General features: G+C 41.4%; 1 protein-coding gene across 1 annotated transcript; it reads right to left on the bottom strand.

Annotated features, from left to right (window-relative positions):
* Positions 1-5: 5 nt before the first annotated feature.
* On the bottom strand, positions 6-14465 carry LOC120768297. The gene is made up of 3 exons (XM_040094925.1): positions 14009-14465; positions 615-788; positions 6-511 (listed from the first exon to the last, which is right to left on the bottom strand). The coding sequence occupies exons 1-3, from the start codon at positions 14061-14063 to the stop codon at positions 285-287; spliced, it is 456 nt and encodes a 151-aa protein (XP_039950859.1). The 5' UTR covers positions 14064-14465; the 3' UTR covers positions 6-284.
* Between the last annotated feature and the right edge of the window lie 214 nt (positions 14466-14679).

Below are 14679 nucleotides of genomic sequence, written 5' to 3'. Positions count from 1 at the left end.
GTATGTATGCACCTAGCATATATTGAAATTACATATATTTTGTGACGAAATTGTGTAAATAATAAATATGCAGCGCAAGCATTTCAAATAAAGTTTGATGTAAATAAGCTAAATAACAACAACAACAATACATCACATCATATTAACCGCACGAACAAAAAATTAATACAAAAAAACATATTTCTGTCTGTTTGTCTGTATGTGTAACAAGCCAAGCTAGTGTTGAGTGAAATATTTGAAAAAATTGTTTTTGTTTTTTGCAAGACTCAAACAAAAATGGCGCTTTAAACCAATGAACGTTTCAGCAGTGATAGCACAGCCCAACCGCTGGCGGCAGCAGCGGCGAACATCACACCGATGGACAGGTTGAGCGCGCCAGCACCGTTACAATTGTCCTTGTCACAGGAGCAGACCACTTGGCGACCACCAAAACCGGCGCGTTGGTAACAGTAATTGGTAGATGTTTGATTCAGAAAACCGCAAGAGCGTATGACGCGACTGTCTGGTGGTACTGCAAGTAGCAAAAAGTGTACAAAGTGTTAAATTCCTTACAACATTTTCAAGTTTTCAACAAATTTTGTTTACCGTTATTCGTTATGCATTCAAGTACTTACAGTTATTTACTGAGAATTCAATGATTTGCGAGATTTTGCGACAGTAGGTCGGTATACCTTTGCCGCGTGTCGAATAATCCTCTTCGCAGTCCTTGAGTAAATGTTCTGGCGGTATGTCCAGTGCGCAATTGGCATCCTTGTGACTGTTGCATACGTAACACTTGATGGCGGCACCTAGAAATGCAGACAAGTTTTAGGTTATTAGTCTTCATATATAATGTTGTGTTTGATTACAACTCTGTGGGTCTAGGATTTATTTGATAAACTAAAAACCTAAAACAATCATTTCTGATATCGGAAGGATCAGAGCAGATCAGCTCGACGGGTAGCTCTAAGCCGTCTTAAAATAATTCTTCTCCAACAGGGTTATGTTAGATTAGGTCGTGGTACTGAACTCGCACCAAAGGTAACGCAGGATCCTACTTGGGCAGCCAATGAATGCTTGTACTTTGTGATTCCCAAAACTCTTAGATATGGTCATCAGACTTTACAGGCTTAGATCGGCGAAGCGTAGCACAAATTTGCGTAGATGGCTAATAACAGTTTGAGCATCTTCGCCAGGTTAGCTGAAAATGTGTCTATCGACATGTTTCAACTTCATTCTTTCAGTTGAGAAGAGCATGTTTGGCTGATTCCATCATCAGAAAGTTTTGGTAATTTGCATTGGACAAGATATGTAACCTCACCTACCACTTTAGAGGCAGTTCCCTTGGGGTCAGAAAGATCTCGCAGTCGCAAAAACTTTTTGTTGGTCACGATTGTCAAGCTAACCGGTGCTTCATATATCCAACACTAGAGCGCAAAGGGATTGCGGACACTGACTGGTTACCAATCGGTTGAAATAACCTTGACAGGCACATTGATTTCAAGCGACTCCGAGCGTTTCTCTTTAACTTAAATGGAACTTAATCAGTGTTAAAACATAACTTCGTAGGGAATATTTTGTATTTCATTAAAGATAATTCTTTCTTACAAATATTTAATGACATTAACCAGCTCTACCATGTCTCTATAAATGAAGACCGGTCATCTAAAAGTATAAAATTGCAGGCAGCTAAGTGAACGGAAGAAAGAAAATCAAAGCAACGTTGTGTGCCTAATTTGTTGCCTTAAATAAAGGGTAGTCCTTTCGGTTTACACTAAACTCATTTGTATGTATAAATATGTACATATATTTAGAGCTATTTAAGGATTTAATTCAGACCAGACATCTTAATGTTGAACTTTTGAGATTCGCAGAGATAATCGGATATTATATATCGTTATTACCGGAAATTTAAGCACAAATAACTGGAAAGGTCGTAAAAGAGCACACTACGCCATAAATTTGGATCTGTTCTAGCGGGACATTACCTAGGACCAACGCCAAAAATACATCCAGATATTTGACTTGTCTGCCTCGGATATTCTATAATCCATTTTGTCAAAATAACCGGACTGTGACTTGTCTAAGATCGTCAATCATGAAATCCAATGACTTAGTAGTTCCTAACTTGGAATTTAAAAACTTCACTCTCGATTGATTTATAACAAACAGCTGCGCAGGCTTGATGTCACATCCTCAATCTTTGCACCAGCTGCACCTGCACTTTGCGCTAAAGGAGCGGCATATTTGCACGCTCGCTTGTTGCAGGACGTGCTCGGCAACAGCAAATTTCTGCTGGCTACCGCTATGCACTCGCTGTAATATGGATTATCTAATTTTAACTTTGTGCACAAAGGCGCTGAAGCGTACACTGGACGCTTTGTGCAACGATACAACAACAAACTTCGAAGAGTTTGTTGTAGAGATATAAAAATAGCAGAACTAACGAATAGTAAGCTTATCGGGTGGGTGAAATGTTGCAGCAGAAGTGAGGTTACGTAATAGCATTATAGCGCTAAGAGTGCTACATTACAGGCTAACGGTACAATACCGGTATATCGTATACAGTTAATTGCATACACCGACGACAGCTTGTGCAAATGTTATTATGAGCAAAAAAGTGGAGGAATATCATTAAGGTGTGGAAAGTCTATGTGTATGTGTATAAGGAGGTGGAGAAGCATTTATGATGGCACTTGTGCGATTGACAAATGTCGTCCTTATTTCTGTGCGGCGTGCTTATATACGTAAGCGCCGAAGTGCACTCAATATGCATTTAAGTGTTTGTTTGTTTTTGTTAAAGATTGGCTAACAGTATGAGCTGCTCAAATACATACATACATATATACGTTGATATGGTAAATATGCACTCCGCAAAAATTAAAAGACTAAGTGTTTCAAATGGACTATGCTAGGAAGCTCGTTTCACTCAGTCTTTGATTTTTCTTTAAGAATGAGACGCGTTATTTTCATTATTAGATTTTATTTCGTCGAAGCAAAAATAACAACTGGCAGTTGTAAATGAGGCATCATAACAAATTCGCGGAAATTTATAACCTGAACAGGTTATCTAAAGATCTTGAGATATGGATCAGACACACGTTCTTTCCTCTACAAAAATCTACTCATTTGACGGAACCGCCATAGCATATAGCTGTCATACAAACTGAACGATCGGAATCAAGTGATTGCATGAAAAACTATCTGGTTTGATGAAAAATCTACCCAAAATTTGCAATCTTTGAAGAAATTGTACAGATTTAAATTACATCACATCGCGCCGCGAGTGTCACCTAAGCACTGGCCAGCCACTGTGCCTGCTTTGCTTATATAGAGCCAGCTAGCCGCCAGCTTCGGGCCAAATCACATCACATCGCGGCGCGAGTGTCACATAAGCACTGGCCAAGCACTGTGCCTGCTTTGCTTTTATAGACACAGCTGGCGGCCAGCTTCGCGCCAAATCACATCACATCGCGGCGCGAGTGTCACCTAAGCACTGGCCAAGCACTGTGCCTGCTTTGCTTATATAGAGCCAGCTAGCCGCCAGCTTCGCGCCAAATCACATCACATCGCAGCACGATGGTCACATAAGCACTGGCCAGCCAGTGTGCCTGCTTTACTTATATAGACCCAGCTGGCCGCCAGCTTCGCGCCAAACCTCATCACATCGCGACGCGAGAGTCACCTAAGCACTGGCCAGCCACTGTGCCTGCTTTACTTATATAGACCCAGCTGGCCGCCAGCTTCGCGCCACATTCACATCACATTGCGGCGCGAGAGTCACCTAAGCACTGGCCAGCCACTGTGCCTGCTTTACTTATATAGACCCAGCTGGCCGCCAGCTTCGCGCCAAACCTCATCACATCGCGACGCGAGTGTCACCTAAGCACTGGCCAGCCACTGTGCCTGCTTTACTTATATAGACCCAGCTGGCCGCCAGCTTCGCGCCACATCACATCACATTGCGGCGCGAGAGTCACCTAAGCACTGGCCAGGCACTGTGCCTGCTTTGCTTTTATAGAGCCAGCTAGCCGCCAGCTTCGCGCCAAATCACATCACATCGCGGCGCGAGTGTCACATAAGCACTGGCCAAGCACTGTGCCTGCTTTGCTTTTATAGACACAGCTGGCGGTCAGCTTCGCGCCAAATCACATCACATCGCGGCGCGAGTGTCACCTAAGCACTGGCCAGGCACTGTGCCTGCTTTGCTTTTATAGAGCCAGCTAGCCGCCAGCTTCGCGCCAAACCTCATCACATCGCAGCACGATGGTCACATAAGCACTGGTCAAGCACTGTGCTTGCTTTGCTTATATAGAGCCAGCTAGCCGCCAGCTTCGCGCCAAATCACATCACATCGCGGCGCGAGTGTCACATAAGCACTGGCCAAGCACTGTGCCTGCTTTGCTTTTATAGACACAGCGTCACATAAGCACTGGCCAAGCACTGTGTCTGCTTTGCTTTTATAGAGCCAGCTAGCCGCCAGCTTCGCGCCAAATCACATCACATCGCGGCGCGAAGGTCACCTAAGCACTGGCCAAGCACTGTGCCTGCTTTGCTTTTATAGACACAGCTGGCGGTCAGCTTCGCGCCAAATCACATCACATCGCGGCGCGAGTGTCACCTAAGCACTGGCCAGGCACTGTGCCTGCTTTGCTTATATAGAGCCAGCTGGCCGCCAGCTTCGCGCCAAATCACATCACATCGCAGCACGATGGTCACATAAGCACTGGCCAGCCAGTGTGCCTGCTTTACTTATATAGACCCAGCTGGCCGCCAGCTTCGCGCCAATTCACATCACATTGCGGCGCGAGAGTCACCTAAGCACTGGCCAGGCACTGTGCCTGCTTTGCTTATATAGAGCCAGCTGGCCGACAGCTTCGCGCCAAATCACATCACATTGCGGCGCGAGAGTCACCTAAGCACTGGCCAGCCACTGTGCTTGCTTTACTTATATAGAGCCAGCTGACCGCCAGCTTCGCGCCAAACCTCATCACATCGCAGCACGATGGTCACATAAGCACTGGCCAGCCACTGTGCCTGCTTTACTTATATAGACCCAGCTGGCCGCCAGCTTCGCGCCACATCACATCACATTGCGGCGCAAGAGTCATCTAAGCACTGGCCAGCCACTGTGCCTGCTTTACTTATATAGACCCAGCTGGCCGCCAGCTTCGCGCCAAACCTCATCACATCGCGACGCGAGTGTCACCTAAGCAGTGGCCAAGCACTGTGCCTGCTTTACTTATATAGACCCAGCTGGCCGCCAGTTTCGCGCCAATTCACATCACATTGTGGCGCGAGAGTCACCTAAGCACTGTCCAGGCACTGTGTCCGCTTTACTTATATAGACCCAGCTGGCCGCCAGCTTCGCGCCAATTCACATCACATTGCGGCGCGAGAGTCACCTAAGCACTGTCCAGCCACTGTGCCTGCTTTACTTATATAGACCCAGCTGGCCGCCAGCATCGCGCCATATCACATCACATTGCGGCGCGAGAGTCATCTAAGCACTGGCCAGGTACTGTGCCTGCTTTGCTTATACAGAGCCAGCTGGCCGCGAGTTTTGCGCCAAATTACATCACATCGCGGCGCGAGTGTCACCTAAGCACTGGCCAAGCACTGTGCCTGCTTTACTTATATAGAGCCAGCTGGCCTACAGCTTCGCGCCAAACCTCATCACATCGCAGCACGATGGTCACATAAGCACTGGTCAAGCACTGTGCTTGCTTTGCTTATATAGAGCCAGCTGGCCGCCAGCTTCGCGCCAAATCACATCACATCGCAGCACGATGGTCACATAAGCACTGGTCAAGCACTGTGCTTGCTTTGCTTTTATAGACACAGCTGGCGGTCAGCTTCGCGCCAAATCACATCACATCGCGGCGCGAGTGTCACCTAAGCACTGGCCAGGCACTGTGCCTGCTTTGCTTATATAGAGCCAGCTGGCCGCCAGCTTCGCGCCAAACCTCATCACATCGCAGCACGATGGTCACATAAGCACTGGCCAGGAACTGTGCTTGCTTTACTTTTCTTATTTAGAGCCAGCTGGCCGCCGGCTTCGCGCCAAATCACATCACATTGCGGCGCGAGTGTCACCTAAGCAGTGGCCAAGCACTGTGCCTGCTTTACTTATATAGACCCAGCTGGCCGCCAGCTTCGCGCCAATTCACATCACATTGCGGCGCGAGAGTCACCTAAGCACTGGCCAGCCACTGTGCCTGCTTTACTTATATAGACCCAGCTGGCCGCCAGCTTCGCGCCAATTCACATCACATTGCGGCGCGAGAGTCACCTAAGCACTGGCCAGCCACTGTGCCTGCTTTACTTATATAGACCCAGCTGGCCGCCAGCTTCGCGCCAAACCTCATCACATCGCGACGCGAGTGTCACCTAAGCAGTGGCCAAGCACTGTGCCTGCTTTACTTATTTAGAGCCAGCTGGCTGCCAGCTTCGCGCCAAACCTCATCACATCGCGGCGCGAGTGTCACCTAAGCAGTGGCCAAGCACTGTGCCTGCTTTACTTATATAGACCCAGCTGGCCGCCAGTTTCGCGCCAATTCACATCACATTGTGGCGCGAGAGTCACCTAAGCACTGTCCAGGCACTGTGTCCGCTTTACTTATATAGACCCAGCTGGCCGCCAGCTTCGCGCCAATTCACATCACATTGCGGCGCGAGAGTCACCTAAGCACTGTCCAGCCACTGTGCCTGCTTTACTTATATAGACCCAGCTGGCCGCCAGCATCGCGCCATATCACATCACATTGCGGCGCGAGAGTCATCTAAGCACTGGCCAGGTACTGTGCCTGCTTTGCTTATACAGAGCCAGCTGGCCGCCAGTTTTGCGCCAAATTACATCACATCGCGGCGCGAGTGTCACCTAAGCACTGGCCAAGCACTGTGCCTGCTTTACTTATATAGAGCCAGCTGGCCTACAGCTTCGCGCCAAACCTCATCACATCGCAGCACGATGGTCACATAAGCACTGGTCAAGCACTGTGCTTGCTTTGCTTATATAGAGCCAGCTGGCCGCCAGCTTCGCGCCAAATCACATCACATCGCGGCGCGAGTGTCACCTAAGCACTGGCCAAGCACTGTGCCTGCTTTAATTATATAGACCCAGCTGGCCGCCAGCTTCGCGCCACATCACATCACATTGCGGCGCGAGAGTCACCTAAGCACTGGCCAGGCACTGTGCCTGCTTTGCTTATATAGAGCCAGCTGGCCGCCAGCTTCGCGCCAAACCTCATCACATCGCGGCGCGAGTGTCACCTAAGCACTGGCCAAGCACTGTGCTTGCTTTACTTAGATAGACCCTGCTGGCCGCCAGCTTCGCGCCAAACCTCATCACATCGCAGCACGATGGTCAGGAACTGTGCTTGCTTTACTTATATATAGCCAGCTGGCGGCCAGAACTTTATTGTTGATGTTTTAGAAGAACATATTGTGGTGTGTAAAGTTGTGTCCAAGAAAGCAGACCATTTCTATATACCTATGCTGTATTTGGCGAGGATATCTACTGAAATGAAAAAGTTTTCTATAAAGAACTTGATTTTCATCGTTCAGTTTATATGGCAGCTACATGCTATCGTGCTCCGATATGAGCGGTTTCGACAACTTCGGGCAGCTTCTTGGCTAGAAGAGGACGTGTGAAAAATTTCACATTGATATCTTAAAAACTGAGGGACTAATTCGCATATATGCAGACAGACAGACAGAAAATCAAAATAAAATATCAAGTGGATACGTGCGTTAGTCTCTGTGTAACATTGCTGATAAATTTTGAAAATACAGTTCCGAGAAAAATGCGTTTTAAAGTTTTACATGTTGAAGCTGATTAACCCTAACGCCTCAACTCTACAAAAGAACAGGACTGGGAAAGCATTTCGTTCACTATTATACCAAACAAATGAAAAAGTTCAGAACCATAAGCTAAAAAAATGTTTTTTTTTTCATAATTGTAGACTGACAAATCCCCTCAAAATATCTTCGAGGAACTTTAAAGCTTCCTTGGAACTTTTTTTACGCCAGAAATATGCTGGGAGTATGGCTTTGCTTTCAAGTTTCAAGAAAAAAAATTTCCAGTTCTTTTGAATTTTTCCTCTCGTCAAAACACTTGATTGTTACAACCGCCTCACATTTACTTACATATAATACGTACAAGAAATATGTATGCACTCGTATGTATGTATATATGTTCAAGTGACAACTTGATGCAAATAATTTGCCGCATTCATTGTCAAGGCAATCCGCGAAGTAATCAGATATCGACATGCAATGAACAAAGTATTGACCAATTGTCAATAATAAATTCAAATGCAAATAAATGTAAGTAATATCAGTATTTGTTGTTATTATATGTAAGCAAACATTAGTACACACAAAGTAGACTACATATTAATTTCTTATTGATATGGTTATGATTTGCTTTTACTTTGAACAGTTGATTCAGTTATTTAGAGTACTCACAAACGAGGTGCTATAAATACATTCAATATGATCCGTTAGGTGGATTTGAAACCGCAGGGTTGTAATTTGACAAACGTCAAACTTAACTGTCAAACTCAATGTGCTCGTAACCTCAAATGTTAAAAGTTATTAACGATATCAAGTGCTGTATGCAGAAATAAAAAAATCATCCAAACGAATATTTTTGCAAAAATTCTTCTCAAATTGTAAAATTTCAAATAAGTAATACATATAAGGTATTATGGACTAAAAAGTCAACCAAGTTCCTAGATATTAGCTACTAGAACATCAGGCTGTAATCTAAATGTCAATACTGTACCTAAATAGGTTTAAAAATTTGATTGGGAATGTTTATGAATTGGTTAAATCACGTTCCTTTGATTTGGGCTTTTTTATGAACATTAAGGATTATGAAAATAAGGAATATTTTTTCTATGAATATTGGGAAAATATAGAAAAAAGAGAGTAAATTTTTAAGGATGTTGAGATATATTCATTTTCATCGATGAATACGTTTTTTTTTTTAAATATAGCATTAATAAACTAGCTTTCAGGAAGTTCGAAGCAAATATATGATAAGAATCTGTTCGAAAATTTTACTCTCGAAGAATCCTAACTCAATTTTTCCTTAAACCTCAAAGTAATCATGCCTCGTAGACGTTTAGCATAAGTAAGTTGCCACTTATGACCTCCATAAGTACATACATACATACATATATGTATGTGCGTAAAAGTATAAATCTCTTTGCGCTGAAGATTCACTGCAAATCCCATGTATTTGAAAGAAACAACGAGTCTCGGGCCTTAAGCCACCGCCTGCCAGCTTCATAAAGTGAAAATTAACTAACTAATTGAACTCAATGTTCAAAGTAAGTGATATAAGTAACAACAACAACAATAAAAACAATGTGAAACCCCAAAAAGGTGGAGAAAAATTACGCAATTTAGTGCAATTGCCGCGCGTCGACTGCAAATTTAGTTAATTTTTTGTTGTAAAAATCCGTACAAATTTAATGGGCGCAAATACATACCTCAATTTCCATGTACATGAAAAAGTGTATTCATGTATAGAATCTCATGTAAGCCGGTGAGTTTTTTGTACGCTGCTATTTCTAACAAATGTTTTAGAAAAGTCACATTGCGCTGGCGTTGTTAGCGTGTTGCAAATTTGTGAATTGCAGAAATTGCATGGAGAATAACAAATTTTGCTGATAATAACATTGTTTTTCCAATGAATATTTTAATTATATTTGTTTATTGCCATTGAAGTGAACATTGTGCTTATTAGAGCATTTAACTAGTGCGTTCCAAGGATGCTGAGAGAGATAGGGAGCGACAGGTACTCACAAGAATAGAGAGTAAAAATATTTAACAGTTTTTGCCCCTTTTTTATAAAATAAATAAATTGTCGATGATCACTCAAGAACTGAAGCCATTGGACCAACGTAAGCGTCGTGAATTTACTGATTTCGCCTTGGAACAACTTGAAAACGACAACGATTTTTTTAGGAAAAGCATCTTTTCTGAGTAGTGCGATAGATGTATAAACAAAATTGTTGATTCTGGTGCGAAGAAAATTCCCAAATTATTCTTAAACAATCATTACATTCACGTAAATTGACAGTTCGGTGTGGTGTTTGGTCTGGTGGAATCATCGGTCTGTACTTCTTTCAAAATCAAGCTTGTGACACCGTTACTGTCAATGGAGAGCGGTATAGATCGATGATAACCAACTTTTTATGGCCGCAATTGGAAGAAGTTGCTCTTGACTATAACTGGTTCCAACAAGACGGGGCAACGTTCCACCCACCACGTGCAACAAACGAATTCTGGGAGAAAAGTTTAGAGATCGGATTATTTCAAGAAATGTAACAGAATGGCCTCCAAAAAGTTTTGATTTAACACGATTAGATTACTACTTTTGGGGTTTTTTGAAGTCATTTATCTTTAGCAAAAAACAGACTCTCTTCAAGCTTTATAAGCGAATAAGGACTAAAGACGTCAGCGGTGGCTTTGATTTACCGACGTAAAGTTTCGCTCCAAAATCGAGTCTTCTTTTTTGCTGATGATTATAGCAAAATAATTGAGGCCTTGAGGGCTGGGCGAACCTGCAAGCCTGGACAATTTCAGCGGCGTACGCAGAAACAATTTCCAGGGGGGTTTTCTGTTCAAATTTTGTTAAAAGAAGGGATGAGAAGGATAGAAATAGTTAGTGTAACTAACGTACTCTTCGAGTGACGTTTTGCGGACGAACGGGAAGTAAAGCAAAGAAGGTAAGATGACGTTCATGACTGTCATCAACTTATTATCAGAATGACAATCCTCCAAGTAGGAGCAACGATCCCATTGTTATACAATTAAAGTACGTTTCGAATCAAAAAGAGAGCGTTAATTTGCCTATCAGCGCCAGCGCGTAAATTGATTCGTTTGACACGAGGCACAAATGAAATGAAACTCACGCTTTTTAAACCCCTTCTTCCTAAAACCCTCCTTTGCGTACCTCCCTAGTGGATTTTACCCTGAAATCCCCATGTAGAGAAGGATAGGGGAGAGAAACACCTTCATAAAATGCTATCGCTTACTTAAGTGACTAAACGTTTTGTAAAATCCGGATTATACTAAAGCTTCAAAATAACTCACTGAATTGTACTCGAAATAAAGAAACACGAATCGATCGCTATTTCAGAGATGAATGATTAGAAAAATAGAAACATAACTAAAAGACCTATTTGATATTTAAAATCAAGATTTTTAAATTTCCGATGACTGTAAAATATTATATCTAAAAATATAAATAAATATGAAATGGCGCCCTTATCGTCGATCATACTCAGTTCTCTGCTGAGAACTGCAATTTAATTGCTGCCTTCAATTATAGTAATTGTTTATAGGGACCGAATTGATTACACAGAATATATACATTTAAGCAAACATATGTATATGTATGTGTATATGATATGTGATGATGGCTTGTCATTCCCTGTTTGGCGTCACTCTCACTTGTGTTACATTTTTAGAAACTATCATCACGTGACAATATTTTTGAGACCGTCTGAGCCAAATAAATCAATTTCGTGACTGCCATTCAATTATAAACAAAAAAGAATACTATATGCTTTTTAATTATAGTAAGCAATGAAGCGGTGTATTTCTCTTAAAACACTGCATTAGTTAAAATTAAGGTGATATTTAATAGCAAAAAAGTCTGAAAATTTTTTTACTAAAATACTTACTAAAAATAAATATTTAGTTCAATTCAAAATAATTGATTTTTATGTCATAAAGCTGCTCATAATTGCTTTAATTTGCCTCCATCATCTTCGCGCAAACGCTTTAAAGTTTCCTGTTGGCAATTTTACTTGTACGTGCATATCTATGAAAGTATGAGTGAGACTATAATATCCTTTTAGGAGAACTTTCAACGAACAAAGGAGCAAGTTAAGTAAGTTGTGCTTGTTTCTTCTAATGTAGAACAATAGCGTAGAAGCGAATGAGTTGTGGAGATGCATTAAAGAATTTTAGGCTACAAAAAGCCTATGGAATGCTAATGGACGGAGAGACAGAAGTATGTCAATAAAAATTTTATGTTTTTTCTCCACTGTCGCTAGTTTTAGTTTGACTTAAGCGTATATTTATGTTAACATATTATAAAAAAAAAATTTCTTTTTTCTTTCCAACTTTCAAATGCTATCTACACAATATTTATAACCCTGAACCCTAAAGCATTATACCAAAAATATTATGACTGTTATTAATATAAATTTTTTATTTGTTTCGAAGATTTTTATCAAACTTATCTTTTCTGAGATAAGGAAGTGGTTTTTAGTTAATTTTTCGGTTATAATAATAAAAAAAAAATAATCATATAAACACTATTCTGTCAATTAAGCTTTTCTTAGGACCACATCTCTTTTACAAAATACAGTTTTATGGAAGTTAAGAGTTTTCTAGAGGCTTAACGGACAGCAACATTTTTTTACATGTGTGTTCAGTTTGAGAAACTTTCCAAGATACTTTGTGTTTTGGTATGATCTATAAGCTTTATTTGTCCTTTAAGATGGGACCAATAGATTTACGACTTTTTGGTTTACAACTTTAATAAACAAATATAGTAGTCAATGATTCCAGCGAGATTAGGCTACTTTTTGCGGAGGTTCGTCAAGTCAATGGTCTATATTGTAGATATTCCACGCATTGTCTTGCCAATACAGCTTTTATATTTATAAATACATATATATCTGTTCTGGTTACTCCAATAAAGAGCTTCTGGAGATCTTATGGAGAGTGAAGTAAATATATAATTTCTCGTTTCAAATTCCTCATACTCGTAAAGGTTGGGTGTTCTCTGTTATCGTCAATAAGATCCTGTGGACCGACTGCATAAGCGGTATATCTTTCTAGCCGTGCACAGAAAATTTGATTGCCTACGTGTCGGCCTGGTGGATGCTGGCAGTCTCAACACTAGGATCGGGTGCACTGGCCGAATAAGCCATGCATCTTAAACCTTTTATTTATAGAGAGCATTAGCAGAAGTAATGATGGTTATAAGACGATTCAATGCAGTGAAATTTGTGGACTGTAGAGCCAAAATATTGCTGATGAAAAAGTAACAAAAATCCAAAATCGCTCAAATAAATGACCAACACATAATTTTCTTAAATATTTAACATTTATTATAATTTATAGATAGAGCTCAGTCTCAGGATGCAAGTTATATGATATCGACGATTCTTTAATGAACCTAGGCCATATAGTGATATAAACAGTATGAGAACATATGTACATATGTAAATCATATGAGTATATAAATAAGTAGTTAGTGTATATATGAAATATGAGAACAATAACAGGGGGGTGGGGGTGTTTGTGACAACAAAATATGTGCATGACACGCAATGAAATGTCACAAGCACAAATTGTAGGGCAAATAATACAAATGAGTAAACTGCAATATGAGACTTAAGCTTATGTTTGAGGTAGAGAGGTGGAGGAGGACATGGTTGCACATGAAAACAGGGCGTTTGTGAAGAGGACGCATTTTCCTTTTTGAGCGCGAACCGAAGAGAATAAGGAAATAAAGGGGAATAAGTTAAGATAACTTGAGTGCAGTTGAGGCGAGACCAAGAGGAGCAAGCAAAGTGTAGGAGCAGCAAGGAAGAGAGTAAATTATTTAATCTGCTTTGATAATGTGTACACACAGCTTTTACGTTGCTTGACGCAGCACAAGTATATACATATGTATGTATGTATATACTATATGTACGCAGTAAGTTTTCTTATAATGTGCTTGACTGAAGAGAGCGGGTTTTCAAGAAAATTATTTCGCAAAAATTTTTGTTTTATTTACAAAAATTTTTATTTGCCATATTTTCGGGATTGCAAAGCTTATTTTAAATTAGGCATATCCTTCCACTCTCGTTTTGTGGCACTGCTTTGGGGCACGAAAACGTTGTACAACTCAGCATTATGTAACTTGCGTGCTCGTACATACACACACATACACATACATGCAGAACGACTATGGGTTGTATAATATCCAGTATCGCGGCCATTGACTTACCCTGCTGTACGGCCAATAGAATCACCAAAACGCTAGCGAGGATTGTTGACTGCATTTCAAATTTGATTTTATATAATTTCCTCTGAGTGCAACAACAACGACACGTAATTAATTAATATTCGAAAGAAATTCTACTTTGTGAACAGTAAAAATTTCTATATGTCTACACTGCTTTGCGCGCTCACCACTGTGCCACCAACGGTTAATCAATAAATTTGGCAGTAATTTTTGCACCGTTATTTCTTATCAAAATTTTCGACGAAAAAAATGTTTTTTTTTTAAATTTTCAATTTAATTTTCTTGGTATACCACCAAATCTAACTCAGACCGACACTATCAACCAAAAGTTGCGAATGAGTGGCGCGTTCGGCGTTCGTAGCACGCGTTCGAGGTAAAGCGCGATGCGAAATGAATGTGTACTATGCGTCGAAGAACAGTGGAGCCGTCGAGCCGAGTCGCGTCGCGTTGAGTCGAGTCGAGTTGAGTTTTATTTAGTTTAGTTGAGTTCGCTGTGTAACGAGCCCGGAGTGTGGTTTAAATGGCGACGACAGTCTTGTAGTAGCGCACACCCCCTGAAATTGGGGTAAGAATACGAAATAATTGGATGGAAGAAGCAGCGCCAACATACACACACATACACGCGCTGAATTACGCGGTTGCACAAAGAAAAC

Source organism: Bactrocera tryoni, chromosome 2, assembly GCF_016617805.1.
Source record: "Bactrocera tryoni isolate S06 chromosome 2, CSIRO_BtryS06_freeze2, whole genome shotgun sequence".
Lineage (NCBI taxonomy): Eukaryota > Metazoa > Arthropoda > Insecta > Diptera > Tephritidae > Bactrocera > Bactrocera tryoni.
The sequence above is the reverse complement of the archived record's forward strand: the minus strand, read 5'-3'. Positions and strand labels throughout refer to the sequence as shown.